Source organism: Chlamydotis macqueenii, chromosome 10, assembly GCF_036417535.1.
Source record: "Chlamydotis macqueenii isolate bChlMac1 chromosome 10, bChlMac1.mat, whole genome shotgun sequence".
Lineage (NCBI taxonomy): Eukaryota > Metazoa > Chordata > Aves > Otidiformes > Otididae > Chlamydotis > Chlamydotis macqueenii.
The window spans coordinates 8682501-8709106 of NC_141565.1; the positions used below are offsets into that span (position 1 = coordinate 8682501).

At 35.9% G+C, this 26606-nt stretch overlaps 1 protein-coding gene across 1 annotated transcript in view; it reads left to right on the forward strand.

Annotated features, from left to right (window-relative positions):
* The window catches only part of CACNA2D3 (calcium voltage-gated channel auxiliary subunit alpha2delta 3), a 432124-nt gene that overhangs the window by 305554 nt on the left and 99964 nt on the right, over positions 1–26606 (forward strand). The window contains exons 15-18 of the mRNA XM_086755496.1: positions 329–346; positions 9059–9130; positions 9884–9964; positions 13857–13931. Coding sequence (XP_086611622.1) covers positions 329–346; positions 9059–9130; positions 9884–9964; positions 13857–13931 — 246 coding nt within the window. The remainder of the gene's footprint in view (positions 1–328; positions 347–9058; positions 9131–9883; positions 9965–13856; positions 13932–26606) is intronic.

Consider the following 26606-nt stretch of genomic DNA (forward strand, 5'->3'; position numbering starts at 1 on the left):
ATTTGTGTACAGGAAGATGGAACTACTTCACAGTTCAGGTGTGATACCATATCTGATGAGAAAACAGTCCTTCTCATAGTATTGTGGTATTTGACAAGTTGCGTGGTGCTTTTGTGATACCTAGTAGAGAAGCTGTCAAATAATAAACTAAGTTAATAAGCCCTTCATAAGTTGAATCAATTGGCAATGTAAACCTAGTTTCTCTAGTTTCTTTCCTTTATACTTTATTTTATATTATGTTTGTGATTTTATGAATACAACAGCTAAAGTAGCTGTTCAAATTAAATTAATGTGTAATGATTGCTTGTTCTGTTTTGTTGTTTTCCAGCTCCCTCAGGCTCAAAAGGTAAAATATTTTAATCAAATCTTAGTCATTCAAAGTATTCACCAGTCCTTCATGTTTCCATGGTGTTGTGAGTATGGTACAGTAGTGATCAGTGAACTAGTTCACTGTAACGGGGGCTCGAGTTCAGCAGCAGGGTAGCTGACATCAGTGCCAGCTAAGGTACTTGCTGAGAGCAGCTCTTCAAACATATGAGCTGTTTTAACATGATAGGCATATAGTAGCCTACAACTTTAAAACAACAGGGAGGCTATTTTATCAACAATTGGAAATAATAATAATGTTTTAAAAAGTCATCCCATTACTCAATGTGAAACATCTCTGGATCATTTTGTCTCTATTGTGGAGACTATGGAACCCATGGTTTAGCTGGTACCTTTTTACTGCTCCCCACTGTATCTATCAACACATCTTTGAGTACACCCAGCATTTGACTTCTCTAATAGGTTGCATACAGTTTTCATATACTATGCCCTTGCCTTTAAACAACTTCTGCATCGATATGGTATGCTACCGGAGTCACCACTGCACATCATGATAGCACAATGATTGCGGGAAGCTTGAAGAAATGTGTGATACCTGTTGCATCATCCTTGTATATATCACAAATATAATTAACGCATCCAAAAAATAGAAAAGCTAGATGTTGTTTTGTGGTTTGTAGTGAAAAATATTAAAATGTGTCTACCTGTTGAGCAAACTTAACACAGAACTAAAGCCACGTATTTTGTATATGTGTGCCTGATGTCCACTTGACTGTATACTACTTTCATGGAAAGAAGCGAGGGGTGGGAAGGAAGGCATGGGATAGGGAGGGAGGACAGCTACAAGTAATCCACAAGCATTTTTGGTAACTTCAGGTAAGAAATCAGCCTTTTCATAAGCATGGCCTGATAGCTTACGAACAAAACAAGACGATCTCTTGCAGCGCAGGGCTGAGGCATGACTTTATGAATGACTTAGTTACCAGTGTTCATGTTTTGCCATATGGCGTCTGAACTTGTACTGTGTTTTTGTTGGAATCTATGTATCATCTTGCAATGTTTTCTCTATAAACGTTTCAAACAGTCATGTCTCTCTAAACATGTTCACTTTAATCTTTGAATGATCTGAAAGAAAAAATATGGAATTCCAAGTTTACCTTTACTATTTTATATCTGTTATAAATACTTGGTCATCTTGATGAAAAGTATTGTGTCTTTTATGTGACACGCTTTGCCTACAGTCTTCTCAGTGTTCAGTGAATGTTCTGTGCTGATTAGCTATTGATTTTGAAGACCTGTAGGTTCTGAACTCTCTATGGCAGTTAAATAATAATTAAAAACTATTATGCTATCTCCTTTAAATCAAATTGTTGCAAATTCAGAATTAAAGTGCAGGTAAAATGAAGTATGAGGAGTTTAAGATGGATGTTTGTTGTACCATGATATTTGTCTTGAAAAGATCTTTGTGAAATACTCTGTACTCAAACAGAAAATACCAGAAAACCAAAAAAAAACCCCATCATAAATTCAGGTGATAGACATGCTGATTTAATATGGTTATGTAGCTTTCAGAAGAAAGTATGTCTAGGAAGAGCCAACGTATCTAAAAGAAAGAGCCACTATCCAGACAAATGGAACAAATTCATGTGAATTTTAGATGTCCTCTATGTTGCTTTTCTGTGTGTTTTTTTTTTTTTTTTACGTAACCATCCCACAGGGCTGTGAAAATAGTGATAAAACAAACTAGTAACTCAAACTTATCAATTTTCAGACTTTTTCAGTTTGACTTCCAAAATGACTTTTATCTTTGAAACAGTTTTGAAAAGCAGCTTTTGTGTTCATCAATGAGCAAAAGCTATTCTTCCTTAATAGCTCAAAAAGGTGTTTTGTTTCCTAGTAGCAAAGCTTTCCTTGCTTTCTTGAGCAAACACAGCAGGATTCAAAATCTGTTGTCCTACTCCTGCTGTGATGTTTTGTTCTACTTAGCTTGTGTGAAGAGGTAGAAGTGAATAAATTAGGCACACAAATCAGAAGCAGATAGTTGTGTTTAGGAACATTTAGGAAAGTAGTTTTTTAATGATTCTTTCATGAACAGAATCATATTTTCTCCATGTAGAAATGTTTTGATGATATTTGTTGCCCAAAAGTTCCTGACAGCTTTCTTCTCTCTTTCTGTGTTACCCCTTAACTTCTGTAAGTAGTGCTTTGCTCTCCTTTTATCTTGATGCTATCATCTTTCAGCCATTTGGGAGCATCATTTATCATTCCCTGCATCATTTACCTTCTTATACTTTGAAGTGTTGAATTAACTGTCACTGGGAATAGAAAATAGAAAATTTGCAAAGCTGCTTTTGCATTGAAATGCATGACTAGTTGTTTTAGCATTTTTATAAAATTATAGGAGTTAAATTGAATCTAATGAAGTACAAAATAACATGAAGTAAATATTTTTAACCTGGTTTAGTGTTCCTTTGGATCTGTTTCCTGCTGACAAGAAGCTATTGTCTTTCAGTTTCATAATGTATATAAAGTTGAGTGATCTATTCAGAAAACTGCATTAAAATTTTCACCTACATGTTAATCACAATCTTAAATTTAGTTTCCGAATTTCTTTCTCACACTCCTGAACAAGCAAGCTGACTTTTAATAACATTTTTGAGTCAGCAATTTGCAACCTCTAAGTAACTATTTTACAATATGAGGGGGGTTTGGTGTTTAGTTTCTGTGTGCTAAACACAGAAATGTCTGTAACTTGATACACTCACACAGGTTCTACGTTGTCCCAAGCCATAATTTTAATTTAAGCAAAAAAAATCATAGATATTCCTTATTCTTGTAGTCTGTATAAAACACAATGAAATGATGAAATTACAATTCTTTGCTGCTTCCAGCCTGCCTCGTTTCTCTGCTCACGCATAAAAGCGCAGTAGTTGCAGGAGAAGACACCACCTTGTGAAGCAAGCCTATGTGGAGTGGGAAAAGGAAGAAGGGAGGTGGGATGGGAAGTTGTAGCAAGGTAGTGAAGAAGAAAAAAAACCTTCAGCATGAACCTCATACTTCAAATACATCCCTACATTTTTCCTCATTCTTGAAATGAGTTTTAAAGGTTTGTTATTGTTTGCTAAGCATTTTATGAAGCTGAGTATCCATGGCCCTCTTATAGATTCCTGCCTAAAACTGTTACCACTAGGTCTTTTCAACAGAACAGATTTCTGGGGCAAATGACTAATACTCTCTCTTTAATTCATCATTTTAGTCTGTAGATGATAACTTACAAAATCCTGGGATCTAGTTGAAAACTCTACGTTTTTTTTGAGGTTCTAGTTTTAGGTTTTCTTGCCAATGTCATCCAAAGTAGCCTAGCAATTCTGAGACAAAAACATACTGGGGCAAGTTGGAGAAACTACAAGAAGTTACTTTTTTTTTTGCAATACTATTAGATTAACATGTTGAAAAATGAATATTCTGCAGCATAATTCATCCAAATTTCAAATGAACTGAACTGAGGCATTGAAGTACATGTATTTTTACTCCACCATTGTAATTCTGTTTTTGAGAGCCACAGGAATAATAAAAGTTGAAGTGCTTGTGTTTATGTGAGCATATCTTTCCAGACTTGAAGGAATAAGAAACATCTGAGGGGCTGTACAGTTCAGGAGTCTCCCATAAGCATATGTACCCATATGCATGAATCCGCACACGTTTAATATTTCACAGAACTGAACTCCCTTGAGTTCTTATTGCACCAATCTGATATTTTTGTATGTTCATTGTCCAGTCAAGCACTGTCAAATCACTGGCATGTCATAGCTCTTTAAGGCTAAAGTTGCCTTGTATTTTTCTTGTAATGGTGGTTCTGCTTAAATGGGGGGCAGTGTTCTGCTTAAATATTCCCAGAATCACCTGACAGAAGGGGTCTACTAGTTTCACTCATGATGTAAAAGAGATGGGAATACCTTCTGCCCATGGCAGGAAGGAAAGAAAATTTATTCATTAAGATCTTGAGTGGAAGCTAAGCTCAGAAGGAGATTAAATTAAGGTTTGGTTTGTTGCTTTTGGTTTATTAATAAACTTTAGAGGAAATCATGTTTTTTTGTGAGTTGATATTCTTAGCAGAAGATGAAATTTTCTTGTCTGTGCAGATACATTTAAGTAGAACAAAATTCTAAGTTAGTGCACACATACCATCTATGCCTAAAATTGTTAAACTGTTTTTCAGTGATTACTTTATGGTTATATTTTGCCAATATTTCTAAAAAGACAACAGCAATTAATAGCTGTCTAGAATTTTCAGAGGCCTAATGAAATTAGATGCCCAAGTCCTGACAGAGGTCAGTGGTATCTGTAAACTAAACTTCTTGAAGCATCTTTGAAAATTTCACAGCTAGGAAATGGCAGCAACATCCAACAGAACCATTACTTGAGACTATTTTTGTACTACTTCACCGATTTTTATTTGGTTCAATCTTATACCCTGCATGATGCTGTACTGGATCTGGGAAGTGTTTAGATGCATTTGAATGCTGCTGCTTATATTGTTTAATTTTATAGCAAAAAATACTGAGCACTAAAATGGTTCAACAGGCACTTCAAAGCACATACCTTTTCCTTAGTAACATCTGTTGGAACCTCAAGTGTCGGAGCTTGCCAGTGGAATTTTTATTTTCCTGGACGGTTGGGGATGAAGCAGCTTTTGTTTCCTTGCCTTTTTCTTCATATTATGTAACCTCTTGAAGGAAATAAAAGTGCAGTAACTGTTATGCTGCTAAATAGGTAACTTCAGTGTCAATTAGAGCCTGTATGTGTTAACTAATGTGGTGCCCTGGGTAAAGAATAAGCTTAGACACTTATCAGGGATATAAAAACTGAAGAAACAGAAAGGACCTTGATTTGTTAATACTTAGCCTGATCTGTAAAGAGATATTATTAAACACTGGAAAAAAGAACAGTATGGTATAGAGGGGAAGAAAAGAAATAGAGGATTTTCTTTGAGAACAGAACAAGCATTCAAAACAGTGTTGGAGAAATTGAAAGTCATTAGTGGCTCTGCATATATATTTAGATGAGGTTCCAACATTTGGGAGAACTTTTGTCCAAGTCAGTCCTTATTTGTGGACACTATTGGTCTGCCAGCAGCATTTTGTTTCGGCAGAAACTATATACGAAACAAACATAATATTGTGTGAATATATTTTTGTCAAATCTTACTCTTTCTTTCCCAGGAATCATGCCAACGCCCAAAATATGTGCGGATTAGTAAGGATGAACCAAGTAAGCTTAGCATGTAGCTTTAAACAATTTTGAATCATCAGACTGTGGAGAATTATTATGCCACATAAAACATACCTTTGTAAAAATAGCAGTAACTATTAGTATTAGTTACTCATATTAGTTACTCCTAAGAGACTGGGTGGACAAAAATGGTTAAGGTAAAGCCTGTTTAAAGATTAAGATTAAATTAATAGTGTTTCACATTGCCATTCCCAAGGACCCTTCCCTCTATGTAACTAGTAACTCTCCATCTGGTGACTTTATTGTGTTATATTAGGATAAGTATGATTTGCTCTATTTGCCAGTAACACTGAAAAAACTCCCTTATATATGTGTAACCAAGTTCTATGTTGTATAAAAACATGCATTTTGTGCTTATTAAAAAAAAAAAAAAAAATTCTCTAAGAAGTTTCCTGTAAGAAATTTTGACCACAGTATTTTCTTTTTTTCATGCCTACATAATTCTTTTCCGAGCCTATGACTTTGTGATGTCCAGTTAATTAGTCTGGGAATCTTAAGGATTGTTTATATTTTTTTGTGAGGAAAAACAAATAATAATTGAATAACCAAAAAGTTTATTACTAATTACACAATCACCTGAACTTTTAAACTTAGTAGTCATTCTGAGACTTTATCGTTATATATTGAACTTGTTATTCTGAGTTTGTGATATCTAACATTTTTCATTAAGCGTTAACTTCTAATTAAGTATTTGCTGATGAATTAAAAAAAAAAATTCTAGCCAGTCCTAAGGATATCAGTGATGCTTGTTTATTCTGGATATAACTCATCTAAGCTAAAGTTTTATCAGTGATTAGAGGGCATATTACTTTTTTTTTCTTTTTTTTTTTTCCTCAGAATAACTAAATTTTTCAAACACTTACATGAGCTGTTAGAGCATTCTTTTATATGTAAGAAATTGTCAGACTTGCAAAGCATCAATGCCAGATACCTAGATCATGGCTTCCTTTGCAATTTATTAATGGACTCTAGCATTAATTATCTTAGCAGAAATACCCAGTGGCTAAAATTCTACTATTTCAAAGTATTTCTGCAAGAATGTCATTGCCCAGGGAATAATGCTGTGCTCCTCCCCAGCAGATAATTCCTCAGAATCTGACAATTTTTGTGAAACAATTACTGCAGCTTGAGCTGGTGACTTAGTGAAACATTGCAAATACAACTCATCTGTCATCCAGTTATTTGCTGACTCCACTTATGGAAGTGTCCAACAACTTGTCCATCTGCTAAACAAAAATCAAATGGACTGGACTATAAGATTGCCCTTCTAAAGAAATTATTGCAGCAGCCAAACCTTGGTGGTTCTTGCAGATACCATAATTACAAGGCAATCGTTCTCTGCATACTTCCATAGTTAGTTCTGAGAGTTAATGACCTGTTCTCTCAGAATTTCCCAGGAACTTCATATTGCTTTTTTTTCTCCATTTAAAGAATTTCAAACACCCTAAAACTTTACTGACAGTCCCTTGGCTGGCATCCTATCCAACACATTGTTTTTAGTAATCTCTTGAGAGAGAGTGGACTCGTAACATAATACTGTACTGATACTTGACAAATACGTAGTGTCAGAGAACAATAACCCTGGGCAATCATATAAAATCTCTAAACACTCCAAGATGTCACCCCATAATCAGCAGAATGCTTTTTCACTTCCTGGTGTACATGTGTTTGGGACTATTGACTGTCATACCACAGAAGGCTTCCCTCCATACAAATCATGTCAGCGTGCTTGATTCTACTACTCTGGCCAAGGAGAGTAAATTCTTACACTAGGTCAGCTATTTTTGACTTTCAAGTGCAACCTCTGAACTTCGTGTTTTGCTGAGTTGTTGTTTTTTGGTTTTGTTGTTGTTGTTGTTGTTGTTTGGTTTAATAACTTACGATTGCTTAATACATAAAGGATTCTATCAGGACTGGAAATATATCTTCTTATTAAAAAGGAAAATAAAACAAAAAAGCAAGCATGATCATAAGTTGGTTCCACCTCATGTCCCTATTGATTCCTTATCAGATGTAAACCTTCTTGATACTAAACCCCATTTTTTTTCATGTCTGATGTCTGCAAACATTCCTCCTCACCATGAGATAGTGCCATGCTTCAGGAAATACACTTGTCTGGGAAACTGAAACTCTCCTGAAGCAGACTGGGAGCTGCAAGACATGTAGTGTTCCAGATTTATTTGTCTGATTTGTTAATGTGAAACCTGCTTCACAAAATATGTTGGTCATAATTTACGACTTGTGTTCTGAGAATTTGGGGAGTTGATAGCTGTTGCTTCATTAATAACAAAAGCTTTGTTAACAAAAAAAAAAAATCACAACAATTCTCAAAAAATATATTAGAAATACTGTGTGAATATGGAAAATGTACTACTGATATAGGGGTAGTAGGAGAATATCACAGTTGCATTTGGGCATGACTGTCACCTACAGTATTTCTCAGGAAGATTGTCTCTATTACCTTGTCCATCTGGCTAAACAAAGATGTAACAAAGCAGACTTTGTGTTCTACAAAATCTCCAGTTGTGATTCTAACTAGATGTGCCATGCTTTTAAGTGTTGAGTAAGCCTCTTCAGCTTTAAACATCTTCCAAAGTTATAGGGGCAGGAAGAGTTTAACTCTCAACTTCCTGTTTGAGTTATCTTTCATCTATAGATGGTGAAGATCCACAGGCACACAGAGCAGGGCTTGCTTTGAGCATCACAGTTAGCCTTTGCCTCATGGCAAAGATGTAGTACGGCCAGAGGGCATGAAGAGACCATAGTCTGAGCAGCGTCACTCTCCTGTGGCCAATGATAAGCATTCTACATGTTTTTCCTGAATGGAACCAAGGTCAGGAGATCTGTTTTCTCCTTAAATAGAAGAAATATACTGAAACCTGATGTACAGAATCAGCTAATGCTTTATGCCGCCTTTTTGTCCTGCAAACTGAAACAGTATGGAGCAAAGATGCTCCTGGGATCCTAACTGGCTGTCATCCTTTCTGCTGCTGTTTTAGCTGATGAGATCTCAGTCTGGACCAGAACAAAGTGCACGCAACTCATGGTCTCTTGCTCCTTGCTGGGAGAAAACAGCCTGAGGCAATGCTGGCAGAACTGACACTGGGAAAGATGTAGAACAGAGCTCCAGCTGCTTTGCTACTGCACATGATGCTTCCACAATCCACATTTCAGCCCCTTCGTACCTCTCATGGGAGACTGCAATAGAAATGAAGATGAGGCATCTTTCCTGCCGATGCAGATGGCGGGGTGGGCAGAGCTGGGATGGTTGGAATGAGGCTGGGCTGGGCTGCACTGACTGCAAGTCAAACTGCATAAGCATCATTTAGATAAATTGCCTTATCTCATATAAAATTACGGGAATGTAATTGAAAAATGCAATCACATGTCTGTAATTGTTCCTTAGTTCTTAGAGATAATGTTTCTTTTTCAAATATAGCTTGCTGATGATCAGGGATTGGTGTTGATGACAACTGTTGCCATGCCAGTATTTAGTAAGCAAAATGAGACTGTAAGTACTCAGACTATTTCTGTCGTGTGACAATGGGGTGACTCTAATGAAGTTAGTTTCAGGGTTCTAATAAGATTTTAGTCTACTCTAAAGATTTTTCATCTCTTCTTTTATCTGCAGTTAATATCCTTTTGTTAGCACAAAAATTCCCAAATAACTATACCCTAGAAACCTTAGGAAAATAATAAAACCCTATGTTAGAGAAAATCTCAGCTAACATTAGGCCTTAGGGTTTTCTCACACTTATATTACCTTTTTACAGCAAATAATCTATATCCTTTTCTTCTTTGTACTGGTAGGTTTCTATTTCATAGACTCTGAATTTAGTCATATGTACATTGTGTATATACCAGTTTATCTTTACTAATTTAACAGATTATTAAAGAAAAGTACATGTTCTTTCCCCTTAATCTTTCTCTTTTGTTTATCAAATGGCAGGAGAAATTGGGAAAGAAGGGAGTAAGATATTTTAATTAAAAAACTGTTTTTCATGAGGAAGTTTTCTGTTGCAGGACTCACAAACTATCAAAAGTTTGCATGCCTTTTCTATGTGAATTGCAGATAAAGTAGAAAGGAGCAATATTATTGATTAAATGACTGTTTGATCAGATGAGTTAGTGTCTGCTTTCCCCACTTTTTAAATAATTTATCTGTTATCTATTACTTTCTGCAGAATAGCTGCAATGTGAAATGAGTGCTGAGGATGTTCCTTATTATTGTGATTTCGAGTGCATATTTTATTGTTCTTTTCAGAGATCTAAAGGGATTCTTCTGGGCGTAGTTGGCACTGATGTTCCTGTTAAAGAGCTTTTAAAAACTATTCCAAAATACAAGGTAATACACAAATGATATATCCTTTATATTCAGTATAATATAACAATTTATTTAGCACATTAATATCATTTATACTGATGTAGCCCCATTATTTCACTCGTTTTCCTCAGGAATTTTAGCTCTGTAGTGGCTGATGGCTAAATGTTGTTGATCCTGAGATTAAGTGCAGTTTTTAATACCAAAATTAATATGTGGCTTGATCTTCACATTTTTGATGATCACAGTATGCTCTAGAAGACAATATTAAGTATTGTCTGTAATAAAATCAATGAAATAGTTCAACCACACTATACAATCAGAATACCACACAAAATAACCAGAAAATAGTGCTGGAAAATTGCATGACTTCGTATGAAAACCATTTGAAAATATATCCTTAGTGCTTTAGGTTTCCTGCCTGTGTGTGGCACTTCCTGTCTCAGTTCCATGTCCCAGATTAGTCGTCTCCTTGAATTAAAGCAAGTGGCACATTTCAGGAATTTGAACAAATACCTGTCTAACTAGACTAGTGGTTCCTCCTCTCCTACCCAGTATTTGCTAGACATTTCCCTCTACTTTTTTTTCCACAGAGACAACTCTTCTGTAAAATTCTTAAAAAATAATTATCATAAAAGTTTTCAAAGTTTGATACACTTCATCTGTTGTGAAATTTCGTTGTGCTTTCCTCTTAATTGGGTGCCACGCTGCCGTTTACTGATTTCTAAGAGGGTTAGAGGAATAAGCTGACTTGTGAGTGCCTTTGAATATTCCTCCATGTTTTTGTAGATAATTCTAATTAGGAGGAAAAAAAAAAAATCTTCCTATTGGTTTTAATTATAATTTAAATGCATTAGCCACTACCAGATGATTTTGTAGATGATTATGCAGTAACTGGAAAGTTTAAAATAAACAAAAAATGTGTAAGAATAATGCATAAAATACTGGCAATAGTGTTGATAAGGTGTATCGGAGTAATTTCCTGGGACCTGGATCCCACTGGGCTAGATGCTATGTAAACACAGAACAGAAAGGCTATCGCAGCTGGAAAAAAGTTTGCAGATTATGGGGAGAGGCAGCAGATGACTACACACTCAAAGCACAGTGAATGGAGAGAAATGGTCAGGGTATGTAGCAGAGAACAGTTTCAGCGCTCTGACCACCCAAGTTAGTTAACCGCAACTCATAATATACTTTTGTGTATGCAGAAACACAGAATCAGTAAAAGGTAGAAGAGAAAGGAGCAAAATTTGCTCCTTTGCACAATTTGGAGCAATGGAAACAATCTTTGGAGCAGCCTTCTGAGAAGCTATGGGTAGAGGAAATTTCATGTGTAATGAGAAGGAAGAACAATGTTGTAGTAACTGCAGAGATGAAAGCTTGGCTGTGTGTGGCTGGATAGAAAATGCTGTATCACAGCAGTGGTATTCAGAAGCCATCTGTAAGATCTGAACATAGTCTGGATACAAGAACCTAGAGAGAGTGTGGGGCCTGAGTAACAGGGATTGCAGCAGAGTTAGTGATTCAGAAAAAGAGAAGATAGACAGGAAAATTAAGATTTCTGGCTTTGTCATGTAATAGGTTTTTTTAAGACTTGGTTTTCCGTGGAAGTAATATACCATCCTCTTTCTGAATATCAGACTTTTTATTTGAAAGTACATTTTATATCGCAGAATGTAATGCAGGAGAGGATTATTACAGGAGGCACCAATACCATGCAATACATTTGAGTTAGTGAAATCACTTGAGTTATAACTTCCAGTCTCACATACCATAAACATTTCTGAACAGTAAAAAGACTGTGTGATTGCAAGAGCATAAGGGCCCCTGGGAGCCATTCCTGTAGAGGCAGCATGTGAAATAAAATTCACACATGGATATAAAATGATTGCTTGGAAATAGAATTCTGCTGACCTGGAATTCTCTTAGCTTGAGTGAGGTGGATTTTATGCTGAGGAAGATGAATAATAATAGTAAGCTATTTTCAGCAGTCATTATCTAGACTAAAGTTCCCCAGATGTCAGTGGCAGTTTCTCCTGAATAAGGTAGAGTTGAGTTTAGTAATACTTAGTTTTCATGTGGCACTTTACAGCAGTTAGAAAAAGATTTTTCGTTTCTGAATCCATCATTTATAGACAGAGTTCAAGGTTTAACATGGGAATTCAGCTGTAAGTGATAGTATCTCTCAAACCAAAGTATTTTAAGTGCAGAGAGTGTGCAGTTTCACATATTGCACAACACACAATAAAATACTGCCTTTGGAGTCTGGATATGCTTCAAATAGGCAAATATTTTTTTCCTGTGAAGTATACCACCCACATTTGTTTCCTTACCTGACTTCCATTGCTTGGATGTCATTCTGCAGTTATCAACACAGACAATTATACTTGAGATCTGATATTTAGCCAACAGCTAGTTCACTTGTCATACTATAATAGGTAAAATATGTCCACTGTTATTATTTTGGTTATCCCTCCTTTATGAAGAGATGCCAAGAACATATCACCTTCTATTACTTTCACTGAAGTTTATTGCTTTAGGAAAACCGCTAATTTATGAAACAATCTTTTATATGGCAGATATAGTTGACCGTATACAATCATTCACAGAGAGACAGTATAAATCTACCTGGTATATTTTCTCTATGACCTTGCCATAATATCATACTCTGGTTTATATTTCCAGAAAATTACAGAAGCCAACAGACTTACTACCCTACCTGTCTCTTAGAAATGATTCTGACTTGTCAACCTTGCTCACATTGCTTTATGCCGGACAAATTCCCAAGGACCCATTTCAGCAAAGCATTTGAGAATGTGCTGAAGTGAAACAAAAGGTTGTTATTAGTAAGAAATGTAAAGTAAATACCAAAGCAAGATAGTTCTGGAGTTTTGGGTTTAGTTTTTTGTTTGGTTGGTTCGTTTTTAATGCCTCAGTGCATTAAGATGCTTAAATAAAGATATAAGGATGTTATGCTACTTCAAAACTGAAAAAGAAAAGGGTGAAAAAGTATAGTGAGATGTACTTTTTACATGGAAAAAGTTACATACTGAACTGCAGAAAGATTCTATATTAGCAGCAAGTTTACGCTGAGAAGGGGTGTTTGAATGACCATATAAATGGTTTGAAGTTTTTTTTATTGCATTCAGTGAGTGCAGTCAACTATGTAATAGGCATATTTTTAAGAGAGTAGTATTGTTATTTAAGTAAGTACAGTGCTAAATTTGACCACATATACCATTAAGCCTCATAAAGCATTTCAGTGCTCTCAGATGGTCTCCCATCGTTCCACACAGTACGAATATCTAAACTTAACAGGAGCTTCTTTAGTAGGAATATGCCTTCTTCTGTGGCTCCAGATGAGCTTGAATTAGCAGAGAAGTAAAATGCCTTTGAACTGGAAGACGTAAATATCACATGTGACAGACCAGCCCTTGCTCACTGTAACAGTACATTCAGCACCATTGGTTTAAATTATTCTTTTACAAACATCTCTTGAACAAATGAAGGAAACTAAACCTAAACCCTCCTGGGAATAAGAGAATTAACTAAATTCCAGTATCCCTTTGCTTGGGCACATGCTATGGTGTATGCCACATGCTATGGTGTCGCATGTATGTGTGTATATCTAACTCACTCTAAAGCGCATAAAAATAAGTGCCCTAGATAGCAAAGAATGTGTGACATTTAAAAATTGTGCTATCTGCTGAATTCATCACAGTGACAGGTTCTCATTTTCACAAAATGTCAAGGATCAGAGCTTTGCATATGTTATTATGAAATACTGTGTGGATAAGGGTTATGAATGCCAGCTTTAAACCCTGGATAACTAAATCCTTGACTGATTTTTTTTTTTTGTTTAAGAATTGACTGGAAACCATGCTAATCAGTATTTCTTTCTCATTTACCCTTCCAGTTAGGTATTCATGGATACGCTTTTGCAATTACAAACAATGGATATATTTTGACTCATCCAGAACTTAGGCCTTTGGTAAGAATACTATTTACTGATCTATTTCATTTTGCTATATATGTTGCATTTGTTTTTCTTTTATTGTGAATAATATAATGTTCACATAAAAATTAAATACAACAGAGCAGTTACTTTATATTTCTTTATAACACATTATAATTCTTGTTAAATTTACCTCTGGAAACAATGGTTAGCATGAAAATAATGATGTAAAATAAATATACAAGTTGTTTCTGCAAATTCTCCATTATTGCAAAATGGCAAAGCCAAAAATTGCTGTAATTATGTTCATCTTACATTGAAACTGAATGCTGGAATTCTCTATTGCTATGTAATAACCCCTATTTGTCATGTTAAAGTGTTAAAGCTAATTTAATATATGTGCAGAAATTTCAATAAAGCATATTCTTAAGCAAAATAGGGGCACAAGGGATTTTTGTACTAAAAGAGAAATAGCAGCAAATTTTACCTTTAGTTTCCCTTATCATCGTGTTTGTATTAATCACAGCAAGAAAAATAGAAGTGCCTGTTACGCAAACGTTTATCAACTTAACACCCTAGAGAACTGGCACATTCTTGATTGCATCATTTAGGAGCAGCACTTGCAAGTCTTCCATCACTGTGGAGTCTTAGCACAGCATTGGTGTTAGTAATTGCACTGCTGTATACACATGGATGCCATATGTATTTCTCATGCAGGCACTTCAAGTAATGTCTGATTTCAACAGTATTTTAGTAGAAAACAGAAATATTAATTGGATAGATAATTTCATATAAAAATAAAATTACTGAAAAGCATGATTTATTAACTCATTAGCATATCTGATGTTTTCATTCAGCAAAATAATTTGTCTTTCTAAGGTTTGTTCTAGGAATTACACAATTAACATTTGCATTTGCACTTATTGTTTCCTCATTTATTTTTTAACTGGGGTAGAGCTTATGAAAAGTTCAACAGGAGGACTTCCATGGGCGAATGGAAAAACATTTTCTCAGTAACTTCACTGTAAAATGGACAGACAATCTAATTGCAAAGCAGACATTATAGTATCTTGGAAGGAATTTTAAAATAAATGGCTTAATTGTCATTTTTCTTCTAAGAATATCACCCTTGATTCTTGATGGTAGAATTTTTCACAGCTGTGGGAAGGAAGACAATACCTGTCAAGAATTTGGCAAATTACTGACCAATAAGTAATACAGTTCTTAGAAATGACTCTTGCAAACTATCCCATTGGCTTTTTTACCATTCCAAGGATGAGTTGCTAAAGCTATATATCCAGATATAGACTGTTCAGACCCCGGTCAGTTAAATGAACATGCTCCAGTGACCTTTTTTTTTTTGCCTCTAGACTCCCCACAGATGTTTTCTCAAAGTGATCAATTTGTATCTTCTTGTTTTGTGTGAATTAGGACCTCTACTACCCAAAAATATAAATATGGGGAAGTTAAAAACTTCCAGCCTTCCTAGAAGCAGTTTACTCTTAAGGAAGATAGAAAACTCTAAATTGATACCCAAGCATTTCACTACTCAGTCAAAATGTGTTTTGTTTGTACAAGATATTACTTACTTGAGAAGTATGTAAGTGTAGGATTTGTGAGATTAATTCAGGACACCAAGATCCAGCAGTGTCCAATGTGAGACTGCTCCTGAGGAAGATACAGAAGCTGAGAAAGATGTGGAAAATCTCGCAGCAGTCCATGTAACTTCTAAGGTTTCCGATGGGCTTCTGCTCATAAACATTTGGTACTGACTTTTTAACATTAGACATATTAAAGGGGATACTTCCGTTATGCATACTAGCATCCTCGTTTTTGTCAGTTTGCTTGACTTCTCATAGTAGTGATTTCTCATATTGTAACCATTTTACACAGTTTTTATTTTGAATTTGATTTTAAAACTTCACTAGAATAGTTCTTATATAATGAATACGCAAGCAGAAGTTCCTGATCTATTTTTTCTTTTCCATTTCCTTTTTTGTGTAATAATTTGTGATTGTTATCTCACTGAATCTCCTCATCACAGTAAACAAGCAATACTTTCAGCCTTGCTGTAATGTTTTTTCTGCATTTCAGCATTTTGTTGTCATGTTCTCTGTATTTTCCTGCCCTCTTGTTTATCCGTTCTTCAATGTTCTTTCCTTTTCTGACTGAGATTGCCTGCTGAGCTTTATTTATTAACCATAGCAGAGAAAAGGCAGCAATAGGGGCTGTACAAAACCTCCGTAGAGCACCTGGGTTACATACAAAGATTTTTAATGCGCCTTCAGGTCTCTTCTGCTGCATCTTCACTGCTTTGTTACCTCAGCTAGTTTGTCCATGTCACATGATGATTTGTGTAATTTTGCTTTTATCTCACATCCAGCTGCACCATAGACGTAACCTAAAGATTACTTGAAAGAGCCAAAGTTAAAAACGCACTGAGTAGACCTAAAATTTGACTGTCGTAGCATTCTGTATATTTTCCTACAATTTGCTATTTGAAAATTTATATTAGAATAGTTATGTTAATTCACCTCAGTGGTTAACATGCTGAAATAATGTTATTGTTATTTAATATAAACTTTTTTTTTTTTTGTTGGGACATGCCAGTGTGGGGAGATGATGTCTTCAAAATACAATAGGGGATTGTTTTTAGTTCATGATCAGCCGCTGCCTTCAGAATATTTTTGTCTTACCTCTGTATATATTAAAATCTATGGGGTTTTTTTAACATTCAACTTTAAATTTACGTTTTAAAACGTATAAATGCATTGTTTTTGTAGCATTCCCCAATTTTCATAATACTAAAATCATGACTTGGTCTTGATTCATAAAAATGCTTTTGAAATCTTCAGGTATTACAGCTTACATCTGACAGCGTGTATTTGCAAGCCTTAGGAATATATGTCTGAAAGTTCCCTATCTACACCGCAAGTGTTTGACAACACATGCATTTGCTGTGCTCTGCCTTTTTCTTCTGGTAAATTACTTCCTTCAAAAATATTAGTATTTATTCATAGAATCATAGAATCATTTAGGTTGAAAAAGACCTTTAGGATAATCGAGTCCAACCGTTAACCTAACGCTGCCAAGTCCAGAATGGATATTTTAATAAACAGAAGGTAATGAAATGCAGGAATAGTGGATAGCTTTAAGTTAGACTGACAAAAGGTCTTATCCTCTTTCCGTATTTCTGTTGTGGTGGCATGTTTTAATGAGGCAAAAGGTGGTTTTCTGTTACTGTCCCTCTCCCTTGTGTACATCTTGAAGGCGCTTATTTCATTACCTTCTACAACAGTCTTTCTTTTTGAAATCAAAATATTGGGCAGTAGCCCATAAGCTGTCAGCTACAGGGAACTGATTGTGATATATTCATAGTTTTGTTAATTTCTTTTTTTTTTTTTTTTTTTTTTTTTAGAAGAGTCATTTTTACCTCTGGGTTCTGTCAGTAGTGCATAATGAAGAGTCTTCTGTTGACTTCAGTGGAGTTTTTGCGAGTGAAGTGATTTCTGGCTTGGGCCCTTAGATTAATATTGCAGGATGAATCCTGATACCATTTTAACTAGTGGCAAAACATTCAATGATATTTGTGACCAAAAGTATGTGAAAACAGGCATGTAGGACTGGAATTAGTTCACCAAAGATATTATCTAAAATTATTTGGGTGGGTTAGAGTTTACATTCAAGTTACATTGATTACAGACTTGATTCACACTGGTTTATATTTCTGTTATATTTTCCTATAGTGATGTAAAGCTAGACTATTACTGGACGCCTGAGTTACTAAGCCCAGTGGCCGTATCTGTTAGTTCTGAAGCTGACATACTGCTTCTTAAGGAATTGTCTTACAGGACGCTGAGCAGACAGGCAGGATAGCAAACACTTGCTGAGGAAGAGTGCTTCCTGTTGCACCAGATTTTTATCCTATGCTGACCACTATATTTAATCATTACGCTAGCTACATTTTTGTGCTGATTATCCTGTTGGGCTTATGTTTAAAAATGGTTTTCTTGGAGATTTCCTCTCTTGTTTCTTCTGCTTTTTTTTTTTTTTTTAATAAACTTGGCTTTCAGTTAGGACGACTCGTTGCGTGTGCATGGGCAGCTGGTGGGAGTAGTTGAAGGAAGAGGAGGAAAGTACTTTCTAGATACTTAGAGGGTACTTGTAGAGGTTTATGACAACAGTTGCTGAAGTAGCCGCCAGACTTCCAGCTCAGTGCTGGCTGGAAGTTTTCCTGGGTGACTGTTGCTACAGTCTCTAAAAGACATTACCTGAGGGGATGAGTCATGACAAACAGCTTAATAAATCGTGATAATCAGGAAATGAGGAATCCCTTGGAAATTCCCTTTGGAGAATAAAAAGAGAGAGCTTGTGACTGCAGTGTAAATTAGCCGTATGTTTCACATACACAGAAACTCTGATTTTATCTCCTTCCCTTTTGTTGCCCTTCTGTTCCCCAATCCACCCCAGGCCGTGCCATCCCTGTCTCCCAGCTGTGACCGGCTAAACTTCTCCGTGATTTGCCCCAGGCGCCGCCGGTACCGGTCCCCGGCCGGGCCCGAAGCTGTGCCCTCGGCGGCAGGGCCCGGGCGGGCGCGGAGCGAGCGAGAGCCGCCCGCGGCTGCGCTGCGGGGCTCCGGCCAGGCGGTGGCGCCATAGCACCGCCGGGGCGCGCGGGGCTGGGGCGGGGGGAGAGGAGATGTGCGCAGTGCGAACTGCGGTGTTGGAATCCTGAAACTCCCCTCACCTGGGATTTGAATGGAAAAATGCCCTTGTCATCTTTTTGCTGTGTTTCAAAGTCTTTTTTTTTTTTTAAAAAAAACCAACCACAAACAAACCGTATATATTTTTAGAGAGTAATATTTTACTTTTCCTGAGAGCGTATTTTAAATTGTATGGTGTCATTTTGGATTTTATATTTCACTTAAAACCCCGACTTATTGTTTAGAAAAAAAAATTATTTTTTTTTGGTAGTTCAAAAGTGAATTTTGAGATTTTCAAGGCCATAACTTGGTTTCTGAGTCTCTGTGCTTGAAATGTGTACGTGAGGACAAAGTTTTTCTCAGCAACAGTTATGTCAGATTTAATTGCTTGCTTTTCAGTGTCCTGTTAGCACTTGCAGCTGGCTGGGTGTTACTCTGTTAAATTTAAAAATGCAAAATATGTCACGATGGTATTATGGTTTGCTGAAGAAATCAGTTTGCTGGATGTAAAGGAAGAGTAATAAGTGACATATACTTTTTACATACACTTAAAACCAACCACTGTATTAATTGTGGCTAATTGCTTGTTGCAGTAAATGTTATTGTGTCAACTGTTGGTGCCAGATGAAAACTTTTTTAGGAAAGTGTAGTGGAATTTCAGAGAAATTAAGGAACGCCACTGCAAGATTAGTGTCTGCCATAGTCACAGATTGACTTCATGTTGGGGGTTTGTACTGTTGCCTCTCGGTCCCAATATTTGTGTGATTTTCAATGAATAATAGCAAGATTGCTAGTAGATTTTATGAAGTCTGTGACTTTTTTTTTGGTTCATAGTTGGCAATGGAATTTGTGCTTTTGTTCAGGGAATAAAGAGAGGTTTTCTTTTCAGTGATTATTAGGTTAATTTAGGGTAGAATACTTGAAGTTCCTGAACAAGGAGCTCAGGTTCCTTAATTAAAGAAAATATTAATTTAAAGACAAATGACTATGTTGTGGAATCAAATTTCATCTTTTATTAAGATTCTACCTTTTTTTTGATAAATGTAAGATTAAGAATGTGTTATGACTTTTGAATTAATCTAATGACATCCATGATGATTGAGGATTTTGCAGTATTTCTGAGTTTAAATCAAAATCCTCTGTCTCTCCGAGAAGATCGAGGCATATAGTCATGCCCTCAGTGTAAGCTCTGGAAGGCTAGTAATGGTGAGTTTTTGAATGGCTAGATGTGAATGCTCTTTTTATAGCTGTAAACCAGTTCAACCGCTACATTGCTTTATTTAAAATGATGCACATCTTTCTTTGGTTTGATGAGTCTTACTAGGGAAAGTTGCACCTAGAAATCAAAGCCCGTGTATATATTGCAGTACCCTCACCAAAATACATTAGTGGTTTAGCTGCCAAACTCGCATTGTTGACTGTTGTGATATGTCGTATTAAGTTAAAGGTCCCAGAGTAGTTAAAGATTCCTAGATCAGTATTAAGTCTTTTGTAGCTGTAAATTCTGGGAAATTTTGTTTCTCCTAATATAGAAAAACAGAGAAATCCAAGTCTCAAGGGAAACATTAATGCCCCACTTAAGCAGTGTTAGCCTTTCATAAGCAGCAAATCTCATTTCTCTCTGGGGAGTCCTGCCTGGAACGTAAGATAACCTACACTTACCCTTGCTTTATTCAGCGACTCCATAAAACTCTACAGCTGTAGCTGACAGCAGAATATTTAAATGATTTGAACAGTGTAAATGCCTCACGTTCATTTAAATAACTGAAGAATTCAATCACTTGAATGCCAATGATTATTCCTATTGGAGTTTACATTTCAAAAAAGACAGCCCATCTGAATCCCTGTGAGATCATTAAATTGCTATCTAATTAGAAGTGCAAAATTACATATATTTAAAAGATAATTAAAGGTTTGAAGGCTGTTGAATAACTGGTTGTACATATAAATGAATCACTGAAAATTTGTTAGCAATATGTGAAGCTTTTATTCTTTGCTTTCAGCTTTGAAGTTAGGTATAACCGAGCTCATGGGTTTAAGTCTGGTAGTATTAAGATAAAGGCAGATGTTTTTAATTATTTCTACTCAAATCCCAAATAATTATAAGCAGCTGCCAGTTTTACATAATCCCAAATGATAAAGTCCTGAGAATGCAAATAAAATCCTAAATAGAAGGGTTGTTTTTTTCAATGGAGTAAATCACATACATGTAGCATTGCTAATCAACTGCAATCCACCTGAAAATGTGAGCTCAGTCGATGTGCTCTCTGTCCAGTCTGTAGGTGTGTGACTTAATGCTGGTTTTTGTATTTACTTTTACCTAACCCTGTGTATTTCCATATTTTGTTTAATCAGTTAAACATTACTGCTCCATTTGTAATGCAAACACATGTTATGAGTCTGAGTAACTTAAATACACATAGCATGAGAATTATTTTCTGCTGTTACTTTGCTAGAGGGTTCTTCAGTGTACATAGTACATCTAATTGTTCCAACTTTTTTTTCTACCTGGAAATTTAGGATTGCATTATTCTCTTTTCCCTTGCAAATGATATGGCTTCTATTGTCAGCTTTTCTCTCCAGCGTCTCTGCAAATTTTACAGTGTGGCAGTTTTTCACTGCCATCTGGCATAAAAAAATCAGTCCAAAATAACTGTTTTAATTGCCAATAACCTAGGAACTTCTGGATCAACATCTTAATAGGCTTCTGATGGAAGTCTCCCTTTGGAAAGATAAGTTGTTCTTCCTGTTTTCTGAAGAAAATCAAGATGTTACCTTTTACAATATTAAAATAAGGAGCTTTGTATAGAAAGCAACTCTGGTTTTGACTGGACACCTATGAATGTTCTACAAATTCAAGATTAGGTGCAGATCAATAAAAGATCATTTGAGGCTGCTAACTAGTTGCAAATCATGAAATAAAAGTCTCTCAGAAAACAAATCAGGATCATAGGATCATGTGAGCAGGCAAAAAGAAAAATCCAAATGAAATAAAGAGCCTGAAAACCAAGCAGTAGTGATTGACATTGAGATAGGATGCTGCTTCACATGTATCACCAGGCAGAATGTTTTGGAGCTATCTAGCACATGGGAATGAAAGCTCAGTCACTGTGGGTGAAGCAGTGAAGGAAATTTTTCACTACTGTTAGTTTTTCTGTTGTGGGGGGATTTTTGTTTTTTGTTTGTTTGTTTGTTTTTTAAAAAAAGTCAGCATATGAATCAGTCTATTAAAGTGATCTCTTCCCCTGTCTTCTCATGACCTTCCACTGTATTTTCCATTATCTTGTCTTTGTCCTCTAGTATTTGAACTCTAAGCATTTTATGATAGAAGTATTGTTTTATTATCGGACTAACGTTGAAGGACTTAATCCATATTTAAACAAATTTGCAATTTGGAATTATTACAATCCTTGCTGAAAAGTAGGAAGGAAGTGCCCCCCTCCCCATCCTTTTTGTGCACTTTTATGTAGCAGAGTGGCTCTTTTTGAAGATGTGTGCACTCAGGGATGAACTCCCCCCATTGCAGCCGGGGAAGGAAGCAGCGATGTACTCCTGCCTTACTCTATGCAAAGAGCAAATAAGACACATTTGAAGGACTGGTGACAGAAACAGATGATTCTGCTTCTGGAGTTGATGTAAACCAAGTTTTCCCCTTGCACAGTCACCTCAGTAAGGAATGGTGTGACTCAGTAGCAATTTCTAGGACAGGTACCTGGCAAAGGTCTCAGTACCAGTTGGTGCCTTGACCACGTAAAGTCAGGTTGAAGGCAGTTTCCATTCGAACAGCTGCAGCCTTTGCGTTAGGTCAGTCAGAGCTATGCTAGACAATAAATAAGTGTCCAGAATCTTAGAGACGGAAGATAACTGAGTAACTGGCTAGACCAGGGAATTGCAGTAATGACAGTGTATGCAGTATGTGTCTGTTTATTTAAAACTATATATGGAAAAGTCTGTAATTTTATTTAATGATGCTTTTCCTCTGATATTTGTTCATTCAACTTTTCCTATCAAACTTTGTAGACAGGAATACCTCTACAGGATGGCTTAATGTAAGTTACAGTTATACATGCAATTGTGTATTTATGTAGAATCCGAACATATTTGCTTATGTTTGTCTCCTGTAAACAAAAAAAAAATTGAGATAATTCTCAACTCCTGTTTAGATTAATACATTATCCTAATTTTGAAGTACTAAACCAAAAAGATGAAACTAATTGATTGGTGCTACATTTTAAAATTGGAGGAGATTTTTTAGTTCCCGATTCCTTACTTTTGAACATATAGTAATTTGGCAAGGAAGAACTTTCCCTTGAAGTTATTTTACACCTCTCGCTTTTGATTGTTGTTCAGTAGATATTTTCTTGCTATAATGTTTTATCACAGATAATTCCACGAGTGTGGCTGAGCAAGTTAGCTAAAATCTGTTGACGCTTTCAAGGCTGCCATCACAGTTACTTACTCTGTCCTACTTCCCCGTTATCCAGATGGAGCACGTCTGAGAAATTCCAGTCACCTTAGACCCAAGGCTTGCAGCTGTTAAGATGTAGCTTGCTCCCTCCGTGATCAGATTGCTACACTCTGACTTTATAAACATGTGGCAGGTCATATTCAATGCAGATGGTTTGGGACTGCTCATGGGGTTTTTGGTTTTGTTTTGGGTTTTGTTTTTTTTTAAGTATCAAAGCAAAGAGTTTAATAATGGCACATGTAAATGGTTGTGTATGGGGTGGTGAAAAAATGTGATTCAGTCTTTAAACAGTACATGTCACATGTTGTTTGAATCATCCAGTGCTATAAGAGTACGACCAAGCCTCCAGTAAAAGATACTGAATAAGATAAAGCTCATTCTGATTACAAAAAAAAAAAAAAAATCTTGTTTTCTTTCCACAAATAGAAAAATGTTGGAGCTATCATATATTTTCGAACAGACTAAAAGATTCTTTTATTGCAGTCCAAATATTTTAAAATTTTCAATGTCTGTCTTTTTTTTTCTTTTTCTTTCTCCAGGGGTTAACTACTGTATAGTATCACCATACATTTTGTACTGGCCAAAGTACATTAACAGCACACAGTTTAAATCTAGCTCTTTTCCTCATGCACTTAAATCAGAGTAATTTGGTAGAGCTCCTAGTTTCTATCTTTCCCAGCGGGTCCCTCAATAAGCTGTTTCAATGCTTTATAGTAATCTTGCAGATGGGTTTGGCTTCAGCCTTCGATCAGTATTTTATACGTTACCCCGGAGTCTCAGAGATAAAAAGTTAGATTAGGTTTGCTACCAGAGACAAAGATATAGATTAATGCCATTTTTGAAAGTTGGTGAATTGCTTCTTTGTCCATGAATAACTTTTACTAAGAAATTAGTTGAGCAATAAAACTAGAAAGCTAGAGAAGAATGGCCAATTGAACAGTAGTGTTATGAAGTATTTCCTATTTTATCTACTTGTGTTTATGTTTTAGGCCCTAGTTACATAAGCATGAAGGTATGTAAATTTACTACTAGGAATAAGATAATATCTTCATGAAGATTAGATTTGTAAGTTACCCAGATGTACAAATAATTGACATATTTTTGGTATCCTGTCCTTGCTGGAAGTTGGTTTTTGTTTTCTCTGCCATCCTTTTCTGAACTATAACATAAATCTGCTCTTCACTTAGTGAATGCCTGTGTAGGCAATTAAACAGTAGCCCCTAAAGTGTAAGAGATGAATTGAGGGGTTAGACATCTCAATACTTTATTAGTTCCTGTCCTAAATGTTTTTAGGAACTGCTTACAGAGCATAACCCTTGCTGGAGCATTGGGATTTTGGCTTTGTTTCTGCTTATCTTAATTTTAAAGACATGAATGCTTCCAATTCTGGGTTTGCCACAGACCTTTGAATTTTTTATCCAGCTCTTCGTTTGATTGCTTTCGGATTTTGCTTTTGCTCTCCGAGTGCAAGGTGTTGGAACATATATGATTAAAATAAATACAAACCCTGTAGTAAATATGATGCAAATGGTTTGCCTTATGTTTGAAGCCTACTTCTGGTGTCAGACACACAAGATCAACTCCTATGGTCATAAGTAAGGATTTGCACGTGTGTCTGAGAAGGCAGCATAGCCCAGAAGCTCTGCAACATCTGTGAGTAGCAATGTAATTAAACATTGGAACCGGGACAGGAGCTCTTTGCTCTACTCAAATGATCCTGGCTGACTTCTGTGTAACACTTTTCAGCTCTCAGTATTTCAGAGCTTGACTGTAACCGTTTATATACTAGAATGACTAAATTAGATCAAAGATTTGTTTGGTTAATTGTTGCAGCCACAGTGAGTAGACATAGTTACTCCTTGTAAAGATTAAAGATAATATTGATATAGCTGCAGCCGTAATGAAAGGCTTGCAAAACATAACTACAAAAATCAAGCCCTGCTAATGAACTGGACGTTAACCTCTCATATTTTATTCTTGTGAGGTTTGACTATATTGGCTGCAAATTTTGTACTTCAATATTTGGGTATAGTTATCTCTTTGGCTATCAGAGCTGTCACGTAGCAAGAATTAATCATAGCACTGAGCTGCTTGAATTCAGTCTAGTGTATAAGCACGTGCTGAAAGGAGAAATTCTTTATGTCTTTCTACCCATCTGTTGAATAGTATTAGCCCATAAGCAGATAACCTTGTTGTTACAAGACTGGTGGCTTCTAGCAGAAGGGCCAGAAAAGCGCATGAAAGTACTCTTCAGTTTCATCTGCATGAATTCTCAGAAATTAAGACTTACAACAACAGAGTTGCTAGGATATTTTTTTTTTTCGAAAGAAGAATGAGAATTAATTCAGAATTTTTTCCCACATGGTTTCTCAAAAAATAATCTGTATAAATATTTAGACTATCTAAGTTATTATGAGCAAAAATTAAGGAGGCTCAGTGAAGCCTGTGCTAGAAGAAACTTTACAGTGCCACCAATACCTCAAAATCTCTTTGCAATTATGATCAATATTTTTAAAACTTTACAATTCTTCAGGAAGATTTTGTCATGCCTGGTTTTAAATACTGTGGTCTACAAAAGCAACTGTGGGATTCACATGAGAATCTTTTAATTTAGAGAGGAAAAAGTCAGGATGGGAACAACCTTCTTAATGCTCAGAGAGCAAGTCTTTTTTTTTTTTTTTTTTTGGCCTCTCTAGTCTGTCTGTAATCTGCAGAATGTGATCAAAAGTTCTTGCACCACTGGTCCCAGTGATGAATTGTCTGTCTCAAGCACTGGCAGATTTGGTTTATGGTATAGTTGGTCCTGCCCTGAGGGAGAAGAATCAGCTATATATACTGCCTTACAGGTTCATTTTTTGTTCTTCTATGGTGCTGTTGTTGGGGAGTCACAAAAGCTGTTTGATGATTTTTCACACTATTCCAATGTCTCCTGTCATACTTAATAGAAAGACTTGTGGATTTCCCTCCAACTTACATGCATCATAAAAGATAAAAGACCAGACTTCACGTTATGCTGATCTTCTCCCAATTTTTTTTATATATGTTCTCATATATATATGTTCTCTTAACTAGTTTTATTCTTCATTCACAGCTCTTCCTAAATAGTTTTTTCTTCTTCCACCGAGCAAGGTTTTTATTCTTTCACTAGTAGGCTCTCTGATTTTGAATGTTCAGTAGAGGGCAGAATTTCCTATGTTATAAACACCTTCGTGTCAAATCAATTTGTCACTAAAATGTTTATTTTAAATGTGCGATTTACACTATAGCAGTGACTAGTGATAAAAGCCTTATAAATTATCATTATTAGTATATTACTTTTTCCTCCATGAAGTTGTAGATAAAATGCAGTATCAGCAAATGTTAACACCATGCTTCCCAAGACTTGCATCTTATCTTGTTTAAAGAGAAATGGGTAAACATTTTGTTGATAAGATTACAGTAAATACAACTTCCTGTACAGCTGAAAGAGCTGGTTTGAGACACTTAACATAAACTACAAGATCAAGGACTTGTGTATTTTTCATGTGGGGAGAAGAAGGT